Below are 13156 nucleotides of genomic sequence, written 5' to 3' on the forward strand. Positions count from 1 at the left end.
CCCGACACACAGCAGGCCCACTGTCCCCCTCCCCACGGACCCCCCCCTCCCCCTTCCCACTGCCCCTGCCTCTCCTGTCCTGGTCCCGACTCCGCCCCCGGCTGACGGCCCGGCAGTGCAGCCTCCCCTGCCCCATGGCTTCCTCAGCCCCTGCCGGTATTGGACCCTCACTCCTGCCCCAGCTGGTGCCCGGGCCCCCTCCGCGTTTGTGTCATCTCTTGGGAGCCCCTCAACAATCGATTTGCGTGGCGCTCTAGTCTCACCGCCCCAGCAAGGAGGCCCCGGTGCGCAGGAAACACCTGTTGGATAGGCGAGTGCGGCCCACGAAGATGAGACAGGGACGAGGTCCAGGGGCAGAGGAAGCAGAAGCCAAAGGCGGGGCTCAGAGCCCACGCTGGCGCCCCGACCCGGCTGCCACCCACCCCCGCCTAAACTACCTCTGGAGATGCATGCAGTGACACACGGGCTCTTTCCACCAAACTGCGTTTTCCTGAGTGTGAAAGTGACACACACTCACGTCCTCTCCCTTCTTATCTCATTTGGGCTGCACACGCACGCCCAGGCCTCCCAGTCAGGCCCAGCCCTGCGTCCCCAGGACAAACGCTGTGGGAAGAGCTTCCCATCCCCCTATTGCTCCTTCTGCGTCTTCATGCTAATCGGGGCCAGGAACTAGTTTGCGGACATAGGGCCACAGGCTGAAGGGAAGCTTTGGTCTCGCCTCCGGAACAACGGCCTGGGGGTGTGTCTTCCACCCCGGGTTGGAGGGGGGGAGGTGTGAGGGCTCCCTCCACGTGGCCGCCCTCGAGAGGTCCCGGGTCCTTCCTCGGAAACTGGAGCACGGCATCAATCACAGGCCCTGTCATTCTTGTCAACTGTTAGCCCGCAGGGGCTCAAGGAGGTGGGGAGGGGGGCCAGGAGGTGGGGTTTCTGAGCAGGGCGGCCTGGGAAGTTGGCAGATCAGGACTGGGGGGGGACTGGTGGGGAGCGGTTCTGCCAGCACGTCCAAGTCCCAGGGAGCCCTCTGGGACCACAGAGAGAAACAGCCCGCAGGCACTGAAAGCTAAGTTGGTGCTCATTCAGACGCGTTGTTATCACGGGCAAATCAAATTATTTCTTCCCCCAGGTTTCTCAAATTGCTCCAAGTCGTTATGCGAGAGGGATAATCACGCCAGACACTTGTCTGCTCGGGGCCCAGGAGTCTCCCCGGGAACGTGGTGACAGCACAGGGACGGGCCCCTCTTGTAAACAGTGAATAATGCTGTTTTGACAGCACTTCCAAGGCGCTCTCTGTCCTTGAACTGACAGCGGGAATCGCCGAAGCCCCGTGTTCTGTCTGAGACTCAGACCCTTAATGTTTTGAGAAGCTTAAACAAGTGAACTCGTTAGACTGGCCTCATGGGGCCGTGGCCGGGGTCTGGGAGACCTACTACGTTCTGGGCCCACGAATGCCCTGACGCGTCACCTCCCTGCTGGTCTCTCAACGGCACGGGGACAACATTGTAAGGACCGCCCAGCAGCAGCCACGTTGTGAACACTGACGGGGCACCGGGCGCCAGACCTCGGGTCCGAGTGCATCCTCTTATGAGAGCCACACAACGGCACCCAGCTGTCTTCCCCTTATGTTGCAGAGGGGGAAGCGGCGGCCCAGAGAGGCCAGGGCACTTGTCCTAGGTCATGGGCCATGGCTGCCTCTGTCCGTAGCCAGTGACCTTGCCCTTGGCCTCTCTGCCGGGCAGTCTGGCCGCCTGCACTTCCCCGGGCGTTTCCAAGTCTTCCTCCCGCCTCGAACCCACGCTCACCCGTAAAGCCTCAGCCTTCCGCCTCCATGAGCTCCAGTGCCTGCCCAGGTGTGAAGCAAGTGGCAGTACTTCTGTCCTGAAGGGAGGTGAGGGGAAGACAGAGTTCATCCCACAACAGCCCTGGTGGTGGTGTCTTAGAGGGTTTACCAGAACTGTTTGCATCAGAGCTTTCATTAGTATCCAAAGGAGTAGCAATCAACTCCCTGCACTCTTTGTTGAGCCTGCATGGCCACAGGTCTTCTCATGTGACTGCTGTTTCTAAACAATAGACCAAGGGCCTTCCCCAAATACTATCTTTGGGGACCTTGACACACAAGAAGGCCCAGGGCTCAATGCTTGTCATTTCCCACAGGGAGCCAGGCTTCGTCTGAGGTGTGTAAATGCAGAGTTTCACGTGGTCTTCAAAACCCGTGACCAAGGGTTTCTGGGGCAGGGACCTCAGGCCCACTGTGCTCCCTGCCTGGTGCAGGGCCTGGTGTGGGCGTGCTGGGAAGTGGCAGGGGAGAGGCTCCAATGGAGAGTGAGAGAGAGAGAGGGAATGAGAGAGTGAGTGAGTGGATGAGTGACAGGCCGAGTGCCATGACCCCATTTACAGATGATGGATGGGCAAACTAAAATTCCATCTGCCCAGCTGAGGACCGGTCAGTGCTCCTGGTAAAGGGAACAATGTCTCTCTTTATTCAGAAAAGAGAGGAAAATGTCAGGCAGGAGACCTCCTTCCAAGGAGCTTACAAATGGTCTATTCACAAGACCTAAATCAACACTTCACCTTGCGATGGAGACTCTACGGAGAGTCAGAGTGACTTCTGCCGGCACCCACGTTTGAAGCATCACGGACTGCACATCCCGCCACGGGGAGCGCTGTGGATTTCCTCTGTCCACCTGGGACCACCTGGCCCCTGGAGGAGGTGAAGCAGACAGGCTCCCTGGTGCCAAGCCCGTTAGGAATCAGGTTGAGAGCTGAGAGGGGCCAACTCCGGGGACTGTCAGTGGTGGGGACTGAGCACTCGGTGGCAGGGACATCTCATTGGCCTGCAGGGGCCATGGAGATGCCTGTCCTGGGCGCTGAGTGGCCGTGGGAAGTGACCTCTGCATCAGACTCTCAGTTTGCTCTTTGGCAAAGTCAAGGTGCTGCCTCACATCACTGTCTGTGAGAGGGTCGGCTTGGTGGATGGCGTTTAACAGTCACACCGGCTGGAATGTACGTTATAACAAATACAATCAGCTCCCCACACCCGTGACGTCCCGGGTGTTCTTGCTCAAGAGATGGCTGAAGTAGATAGAAGGTTCTAAAGGGAGCTGACATACAGAACATGGCAGGAGATGACAGTCCAGTCGATACCTGGAACCGGTAAAATCTGGGAAACCCTGGACCACGTCACATCATCAGTTGAAAAACCTGCGCTTCGCCTCCTGGGTGCCAGGCCCTGTGCTGGGCGGGCGGGGGTCAGTGCTGTGCCCAGCTCCCCTGGAGGAGGCAGCCCAGTCCCTGCCCCCCCCCCAGGGTGTGTCTTCGTCCCATTCTTCTCGGGCCGTGTTGAACGCTCCGTCGTGGGCAGCCACGGTCCCCCTGGGCTCCGTGCGCTGCCCGAACCCCTGGAGCAGTGTGGTCAGGGGAGGGGCCAGTGGCTGACAGCAGTGCCTTCCCAAGGATGCACTGTGAAGGGGGCACGAAGGGGAGCAGGGCTAAGGGAAAAGGGAGGGTCCTGCTGTGAATCCGCGTCTGCGCCCTCCGGGGGGTTGTTTTGCTCCTCTGAGCCTCCGTGCCCTCAGTGGCTAAATTAGGGTGACGTTCCCAGGCATCTCCTGCCCCCTAGGATTGTTTTGATCATTAACACACATGCGCACGCACACACACATACACACACCTACACGCATACACACACCTACACGCACGGATGTGAAAGTCTTCTCTAAACTACTCTAAACGGAAGAATGCCCAGCAAACCCTGGGCCCTGCAAGGCAGAGGCCAGGGCTCCGTCGGCCTCCCAGGCGCAGGTGGGCTCTTGGGGAGGACCGTGTCCTCTGAGCCCCAGATCCGGGAGGCCACATGGCTGCCTGGGGCTCGGGGACCACACAGGCCCTGCAAGAAGGGCCTGAGGGCTCCATTGCCGACGCCAACCTCGGCCGTTCTTTTCCAGGGCTGTCTCGGGGGTGGACGCTGACCCTGACGTGGTCCACGTGGAGGCCCAGGAGCTCGGAGGAGGTAAGCCGGGAGGGTACAGGAGCCCAGGCGCCCCAAGTCTGCTCACCCCGTGGCCGGCTCGGCTGCCCTTGTCCTTCGTGGCTGGCCCTGCACAGCTGACCTTGCTGTGTTACGATGCGGCATAATTTTAAATTTTAAATGTGCTTGTTTTCCAACCGGGGATAAATTGAAGTCAAGGAGTCCCACTCCAGTGGCAAAGTCTATTGAGAGGACGACTTGTTCTGGCCCCTGAGCATTGAGTGTTTCCCCATCTCTCAGCGCCCACCCTGCCCCCCAGCAAGCTTGCTGAGTGCTGAGGTGGGGCAGGGCCTCCGATGGCTGCCCCCCTCCAGTGGGGCAAGGAGCTTCCTGGCCGATGAGCCCAGGGGCCGCGCATGCTATGAGAAAGGTCCTCTGTGCTCCTGAAGGAGTGGCACTGGCGGCAGAACCATGGGATGTTCTAGAACATCAGAGCCGAGAGGACCTGTAGATTGTGCCTTCATTCAACAAACACTGACTGAGTCCCCTGTGGACCAGGCCCAGGGCTGACCCTGCTGGGGATGCAGCAGGGTCCCCAGCAGGGTCAAGAACAAGACGCAGCCCTGCCCCTTGCCTGGTGGGACGTCCTGGTGGTTTCTCTCGGAGTGGAGACCCGGGCAGAGTCACACTTAACCAACAGTGGGAGCTGACAAGTGCAAACAGCTGTCCCCTGGCTGGGCCATACCATGTGGAGGGTAGGTTCAGTGGTGCCAGGCACCGGAGTCCTGGCTGGCGACAGAGGCGCCGGAGTCAGCTCCCTGCCCGCCACGTGCCAGCCACGTGACCCTGGAAGTGACCCTGCGCCTCGGCCTCCTTGTCTGTGAAATGGGCCCCACATGTGGTGCTCAGCCTGGGGACGTCGTGTGTCAATGTGCAGTGGGTCCCTTTACCACGTCCAAGCCCTCGGCTCTTCCCTGGACCCCCCATCCTGCGGGAATGTTACTGTGTCTTCAGCTTCACTGACCAGGAGCAGAAAGCTCACAGAGGTTCCAGGTCGCCCCAAATCACAGGGTCACGGGCCGGGACAGACCGCAGCCCCACCATCCTCCACACACAAATCCAAAAGCATCCTGGCCACGCTCACGGCAACACGATCCCCAGCGGGGCTCAACGCAGCAGAGGCAGGGGATGTCTCGTGATCTCCCACCTCCAGTGAGGAGGAGGGCCAGGCCTCCATCCTCAACAAGGGGCGCCGTTTTCACCCAGCGATGATTCCGCGCAGCCCACCTTCCCCGGGGGAGGAGGGACCCTGAGCCTAGCAGCTGTGGCGTGCATGTGAAGAGCCCCCAGGACGGAGCAGCGTCCCTCCCCCGTCTCCCCTACCTCCAGCCACCCCAGCCCGGGAGCCCTGTTAGAACTCAGTCCAGCCAAGCTTGGTGGCACAGCCTCCGGGCCTTTAGGACCCAGCCCGCTCTCCAGCCCCACCTACCCCCCGGCCAGCCTGAGCTACGGGCCGTTCCCCAAGGTCACCTTACACCTGTCCTTGCCCCTGCGGGAACGCTGCTCCCCATCTGTCCACCCTGAACGTCTTTCTCGGGCTGCCCGCCGCCTCCTCTGGGCTCCACAGCACCCGGACTGCCCTGTCACAGCTCTGCACACTTCCCCGGGCCTGGCGCTCCTTGGGGACGGGGCAGGGCCTGATCGATTCACCCCTGTGTCCCCAGTAGAGCCACCAAATGAATAAGCACACGGCCAGGTGCCAGTCGCCCTGAGCAGATGCTGGGCCCCTGCGCTAACGTGGCAGGGCCCTGCGGCCGCAATCCGTGCCGTGGACACGAGGACGCTCAGTGCCTGTCACACCACGTGGTCACTGTCGGTCCGTCTGCCTCTCCCCAGAGCTGCAGCTGGTGCCGGCTCATGAGAGCCGAGCGTCCACCTCCCTTCTCAGCCCCGTGGTCAGAAACATCATCTCGGCGGCTTGAGACTGCCCACCCCGGCGTGGGCGGGGGGGGCGGTGGTTTACACCAGAGAAATTGGCAAGCGCTGTGAATCGGCATTTCTCCCACTGCACAAACCATCAGCCCCGTGAAAGGTGGTCTTTGTCTGTCTCGTTGGCAGTAGAGCTGGAACAGGGAGGGCCTGACCATAGTGAGATGAGTGAACAAATGAATGAATGAATGCATGCACGCACGAATGAGTGGGCAAGTGAGTAAATGAATGAATGAGCGAGCAGGTGGTCTGCTTTGAGTCTGGCCTGGGCTCAGCTCCACGGCGTGTCCAGCCAGGCAAGCCCACGACAGGAAATTCAGCGTTGACCACAGGGAGTGTCCAGGCCGTTTAGAGGGGAGATGGAAGTGGTTCAGGAGGCGGCCACGGCACAGCCGTGGCTGATTGCGGGCCTACTGTGCGCACGGTCTCCTAGACGCTCAACTGCTCTTTTGAGGTGGGCATTAATACCCACGTTACAGTGGAGGAGCTGAGACCCAGGGGACCCTGCCGGTGAGTTAGGGCAGGTCCTCCAGCCCCCAGCCCGGCACCCTGGCACTCTCCATGCTGCCCGGCCACCCAAGGCTGTGGGCAGGATGTGCCCCGAAAGCGCTGACGTCTCTGAGTTCCCTGGCTGGGCTCCATTTGGCCCCTGTGGTTAAACGCCGCTCCTGCCTGAAAGCGGTAGAGACGAGCTCCCCCGGGGCACAGGCTCCAGGCCTCTGCGCAACTCCGCTGGGGCCCCCAACCCGGGAAACAGAGGGCTTGACGTAAGAGCAGCGGCTGCCTGACCAAACAGGGGTTCAACTTGCTTGATCGTAGATATTCCTAAAGGGATGAAAGTGTTTGTCTAAAGTTAGCGGGGAAAGAACCCCTGAGTCCTACCCACGCCCACCCGTTTAAGTTGGAGAGACTCCAGGAGGGGGGGAGGGGTCCCGAGTCGTGATGGGTGCCATAGATGCCAGCCACGGCCCTGCACTGTCCCTTCCCTGGGTGACCACATGCACCCAGCTTGCCCAGGGAAGGCTGGTGGGTGGGAGATGTGTGTGTGTGGGGTCTCCTGCCCACCATCTCTCCGGATTGCTCCGAGGTCCCTCTCCCAGACAGAGGATACAGGTGGCCACGGGCGTGCAGGTGCCGTGCCTAACCCTAACCCTAACCCGAAGCCAGGGGCAGAGGGCGCATGGGACGGAATGTGGATCAAGTCCTGCACTCACACGGCAGTGCTCCCCTGCACGACCTCCCGCTGGGGTCAGCAAACGCTTCCCGTCAAGGCCAGCTAGTAAACGGTTTAGCTCGGCTGGCCGTGTGGTCTCTGCTGCCAGTGACTGCCATTGTACGGCGAAGGCGCCATGGGTGACGCGTAACTGAGCAGGCACTGCTGTGTTCCAGTGAAACTTCCTCTAGGAAAAGCTGGAGGCAGTCCGGGTGGCCCTGAGGTAGACAAGTCTCCTAACCTTGCTCAGCTGCAATTTCCACATCTGGAAGATGGGACCATCGTTGCATGGTCCTGAGTATTAAAAGAACTCCTCGCAGTAGCGCGCATGGCACAGAGCTGCCCCCGCTCAGCAGCAGGTGTAATCACAGGGCACACCGTTTAAAATTCAGACCCACAAACAAAACCGGCGGCAGGGGTATCGGAACGCAGACCGAGTCAAAAAGGTTCAGCACTTAAGCATGTCTGAGGCTGTGTCTGACTCCTTCAGCTAGAGTCTGAGTCTTTGAGATTTCATGCACCGCGTGGCTGGCTCTTATCTCCTGCAGGTTTTCGGTACGTCACCTGCCAGATCCACAATTGCTCCGATAAGACACTGACAGTGCCGTTCGCAGGCCCCATTGACCACAGTTCCCTGACCGTGCAGGACGATTACATCTTCGTTAAGGTGAGGTTCCTGCTGGGGCTCTTGGAAATCGGCAATAAGTGATGTGGGATATAAGCCACTCGGGGGAAAATGGAATCACTCAAACAGGAAGCAATAAAATGGCTATTTTACTTTCAAGTGCTACTTAATTCAGTTTCCCCTGCCCCTGTGACGGTGGTGGAAGGCACCCCCCAAACCCCGTAAGGCCAAAACACAGGGATGCCACCTGCTCCTTCTCCATTCTGCCCACCAGGAACTTCCCACAGCCCAGGGCCCCCAAGCCCAAACCCGTTTTGTTCCATCTGGTTGCGGTGACTTTGAAATGATATTCAAAGCTGTGGTCTCTGGTCATTTCTCTTGGCCGCCAGGCATCAGCTGTCCAGAGCCCAGGGACCAAGCCCTGCTGCCTGTACACACAGGTACTCACATCACAGTTGGGACCACCATGTGGTCTGACGGTTCAGACACTCCAGGAAACAACTGGTCATACCACTTCTTGATTACTTCCACCGACGAGGAGCTCACTCCTTCTAAAACAGCTTACCCCTCTCCTGGATAGCTCAAATCTTTGGAAGTGTCATTCCAGCACTGAGACAAAGTGTTTCCTCTACTCTCATCCAGTGACCCCTGCTCCACTCTCTAGGATCCCATGAGACAAATCCAAAGGCTCCTATGAAGATGGCCCCTTAGGGGCAGCCACTGGTATTCTCTCCCCTGAAGGCTCCCCCGTCTCAGGGACGTTTCATCACCCCAGGTGCCCTTCTCCACACGCAGAGTGTACCAGGGCCTCCTGTGGATTTGGGGGCTGGAACTGGCAGGGTGCGTCACGGCCCCCATTAGAGCAGGCCAGGCAAGAGGCTCCTGCTACCACCGCCCCCGACTCCCAGCCCCGCCCCCATTCTCCTTCACCCTCGGCTGACGCCCAGCCCCACGGCTTCCCATCCCTTCTGTGTGTTTGCACGCGCTGTTCCCTGGGCATGGACCGCTCGCGCCCCCTTCTCCGCCTCCTCCTCCAACACTGTCGTGCACCACCTCCTCCAGGAAGCCTTCCCTGACTTCCACTCTACTTCAGGCCCACAGGTTGCCTCTTCAGAGTGCCCCCAGCTCTGTGCCTTCCTCCGTCACAGCCAGGCCACACTGTCGTCCTTTACTGTTTACCGTAGACCCTGCAGTCCAGTGTGGGTGGGGGCTCCAGGTCTGTTCCCAGTACCTCCCATTGTGTTTCTGCAAATATCTACCAAGGGTTGGAGCAATGACAGCATTGGCTTTTTTGACAACCATATCTCACGTTGAGTGTTTTCTAAATGTTGTGATTGTCTGGTCTGCCAGCGCCCCAAGCCTGAGACCCCGGGGGCACAGCTGTGGCTGGGCAGGTTGGGCTGGTCCTCGTGCAGCAGTAGGCACCATGCACCACGGGGCCCCGGGATGGGGTGGGGGGCTCAGTTAGAGGTGCTGGGAAGGCCTGGCCGAGGGTGGGCCATGGGAGGGGGCTCGGGGAGGATGGAAGATGCCGGATCGGGTGCTGTCGGGAGGCGGGGCCACGCTGTAACTGGCTTGCTCGGTGACCTGGTCTGGAAGGAGGGGGCTCAGGAGGCCGAGCCGTGATGGTGAAGGAGCCGCCCCCGCGCACTCAGCCTGGATGGCGCGAGGTCATCACTGGCTGGTCTGGGTTCAGATGTGATCACAGCTGGCTCTCAGCTTTGTCGCAGAGGCCTGGTCTGCCGCTGGTGACATTGTCTGTGTCCGATGGGGGAAGGCCCAGCCCGCGGTGCATGCCCGACCGGGGCCAGAGGTCAGGGGCCACTGTGCTCTGTCCAGCTCCTGGCCCACTCCCTCTCCCATCACCCATTTGCCCCCTTGCTCCTCCTCTTCCCTTCTCACCCCCTCCTCCTTGCCCCTTCCCCAAAGAAGCAAATGCTGCTCTTTTCCTGGGTCTTCTATTATGTCCCGTGGGAGACAAGTTACTCCATCTCTGGGCCTCACTTTTCTCATCTTTAAAATGGAAATGGTCACAGGTCGTGGAGTTGCTGGTTTTGATACCGATGAGATGTTTGGGACAGTGCTGGCCACATGACAGTCTCAGGAGTGTTGCCTCTCGTTCTGTTTCTCTTGCCTCGTGGTCTGGTGGTCATCTTCTGTGGCTTGAGCTTACCTTTGGCCTGCCTCTTCCTCCACTCAGTGGCTCACCAAGTACTCTCCCTAAGAGGAGTTCTGGGGAATAGAATTTTCTTCACCTTGTCTGTAACTCAGACGTAGGGAAGCCAGGTTCTGAGAGAGCATGGGGAAGGAGGCTCGTTCTAACTGAGGGAGGTGGAGGAAGACTTCCCAGAGGTGGGGCATTTGGTGTGGGGCTCTGAAGGATGAATAGGAGTCTGCCCATTTCAGGCAGAGCATGTATAAGCAAAGTAAAAGGGCATTGGCACCAGGATTTGGCTTGACAAGAAACCTAGTCCCTTAAAAACTTGTTTTTCCCCTCCTGTTAGGCAACCTCAACAAACCAGACCAAATACTACATCTCTTATCGTCGCAATGAATTTGTCCCGATGAAGCTGCCGAAGTATGCGTTGCCAAAGGTACGAGTGGGTTCCCCGTTCCACTGGCCCCTGAGCCAGGTGCTGAGCCTGCACTGACTCGTGGGGCTGCAGGGCTTTTGCACCTGTGCTTGGTGGTGGCCAGGTCAGGATAGATAAGAGCAAGCTACTCCCCGCTCCCCCTCCAGCTACTGCCCCCTCCCCCTCCACTCCATCCTCACATGTGCCCAGCTTCATTCTGTCTTAGCGCCGCTGCCATGTTCTTCCCTCTGCCTGGTCTTTCTTTTCCCCAGACTCCTGCACATGTGATGTTTCAGACAAATGTCTCTTCCCACTGACCCTCCAGGCTGGTCCAGGCCTCGGTTTCCTGCTCACACCCCACCCTTCTCCTTCCTGACACTCAGGGTGCTGGGAACCCAGTGTGCCCATCGCCTGCTTTCAACTAGAGTTTCCAGGGCTGGGGGGCGGTTTCTGTTTTATTCACCTCTGCATTCCAACTGCCTAGCATAGTGCCTGGTAGATAGTAGGTGTTCAATTAACGCTACTTCCTTCCCCTTGCCTGGCAGGCAAAGAAGGGGGACATGGAGGCTGTCTAGACCCTGCCCCTGCCCTGCCTCAGGGTGAACCCCACAGCCCCCTCCCTACTGATATTTTACTCCAACTTTACAAAGGAGGTGATTGATGTTCAGAGAGGCTGAACATCCCGTCTGAGGTCACACAGCTTGTAAGAAACCAAAGCAGGTTTCAAACCGAGGTCCGAGGTCCAGGCGAGTCTGAGACCAGCCTTCTGCCACATCTCCCTCCAGAGGACGGTCTCCATCCCATGTACATAATTCAGAAGTGCAGATTGAAGCAGCCCTTCTCCCCCACATACTTATCGAGCATGAAATGTAAGCTAGGAACAGACTCTACAGCTGTAGTCAGACACCCCGGTTTCCTGCCCTGGCTGGATTTTCAGAGGAAACAGGCAGAAAGTCAAGCAGACAGACAAATGTGTAAAATAATTGCAAGCTGTGATTTGTACTGCGAAGGAAATGAGAGGCCGAGGCAGAGAGTGATGGAGGGTGGGGGAAGCTTCCCTAAAGGGGATGTTTCATCTGAAGCCCGGAGGTTGGGGGAAAGCTGTTCAGGTGTAGGACAGTGCAGGTGCAAAGGCCCTGGGGCAGGAGAGACCTGGCTGGAGGGTGGAGAGGAGGTGGATGCCTTGGCCCCTGCAGGCCCGGGGGCTGTGGCTTGCTGGAAAGGACTTGGATGCAGGAGCTGCTGCTCGGGACATCACAGATCCCTCCTGAGCCAGAAATGGGAAAAGTTCCTGAGACTTTTAAAACCTTTTAAAAGCATCTCTTTAGAAAAAGAAAAGGAAGAGGGGGAAAAAATGGAAAGGAAAGGAAAAAGAAAAGAAGGAAGCTTAATAAAGTCCCTCCAGTCTTGGCCGAGAAAATAAATGAAAAGCTAATGGTTTCATTTATGGCAAATGCCTTTGGCATCTCTGGGGGGTGGGGGGCCTTTCAGCTTCTGAGAGGCTCTTCCTCCGCCACTGGGGGCTGCAGCAGCAGCAGCGTCCTTTGTCCTGGTGTTGGGGGGGCGGGTTGAGTGGACCCCTGGGTCTCTCCCTGCTCCCCTCTGGCACTGGGACCTGGGCAGACGCTGCCCCTTTCCTGGGACGGGGGAGGCTGGACCAGCGGCCAGGCCATCTCTGAGGGTCTAATGAGGAGACTGCAGCCCCAAGTCATGACCTCTGTGACCTCGAGCCCTGGCTGCACCTCCCTGGCCCGTGGCTGAGACGGCAGTGAGTGTTTCTTGGTCTCTGTGTTGGGGGGGGTTTGCAGGAAGCACCACCGCGAGTCCCGCTGCAGGCCCCTGACAGCACGTGCTACCTGCCAGCTTCCCGTGTCTGCGGAAATCAGGGGTCATTGAAAAGAGTCGTGAGGCTGTGATGCTAGTACTGCCCCCGCATCGTAAGTGGTGACAGAAACCAGACGCAGACATGCCCCTCCTGTCATCCAGTTTCAAGGGATGGCCAGGAACCCACTTATATCGGTGGCATTTGCATTGGCACTACGTGTCCTCACGCGGGGGTCCTGCCCAGGACCCAGCGGCAGGCAGTGGAGGACCACGCACAAGCCAGGCTGCCCTCAGGGATCACCCGCCCCCACCCCGAGCCCGGCAGGGTCCTCAAGACCACACTTGGTCTTTGCTGAGCACCTTGCCCGTCCAGAGAGCTGCCTGCTTCCTCTCCACCAAATTCAGGAGAGCAGCTAGACCCCAGTGTTCCCACCAACAACGGAGAGCTAGCTAATTGAATTTCCTAATCAGATTTTGTTGTTATACGGTGAATTTGTAACTCCTGCCTGTTTCCTCCTCCCCAAACCACCCCCATCTTTTTTTTTTTTTTCTTTAATTGCCCAAGTAACGTCATGGAAACAATAGAAATCAGAGCAGAGGGGAGCTCACCACAGCCTCCCTTCCTCCTTCCCCCCACTCCCTCCCGCCCTCCCTCCCTCCCGAGCCCTGTATGGTTTCCCTCGGTCCTGGGCCCCAAGCCAAGGCGACACTGCTGTAGCTGTATCATTGCAGGCGCTCTGTCTACAGCCTGGCTTTCACATGACATGTCTCAGGAGAATTTTTCCCACATGACACATGATATCCACCTTAAACGGCTGCAAAACTTTCAACTCAGGAGACCGTACCTTGTTCAGCTAAGCCAGACTCCTGTTGTTTAGACATTTGGGTTGTTTCCATATTTCATAATTATAAACAGTGCTGCCACGAATATGTCTGTGCCCACAGGTATTTCTTTTTTTATTTTCTCA

General features: G+C 58.4%; 1 protein-coding gene across 5 annotated transcripts in view; it reads left to right on the forward strand.

The window, feature by feature from the left end:
* SORCS2 (sortilin related VPS10 domain containing receptor 2) overlaps positions 1–13156 on the forward strand; it is a 557426-nt gene that overhangs the window by 478286 nt on the left and 65984 nt on the right. For all 5 annotated transcript variants that reach the window (XM_082462103.1, XM_082462100.1, XM_082462101.1 and 2 more), the window contains 3 exons: positions 3942–4006; positions 7715–7833; positions 10296–10385. In XM_082462103.1, the coding sequence (XP_082318229.1) occupies positions 3942–4006; positions 7715–7833; positions 10296–10385 (274 nt within the window). The remainder of the gene's footprint in view (positions 1–3941; positions 4007–7714; positions 7834–10295; positions 10386–13156) is intronic.

The sequence above is a fragment of the Balaenoptera physalus genome (assembly GCF_965194825.1).
Source record: "Balaenoptera physalus genome assembly, chromosome: 5".
Taxonomy (NCBI): Eukaryota; Metazoa; Chordata; class Mammalia; order Artiodactyla; family Balaenopteridae; genus Balaenoptera; species Balaenoptera physalus.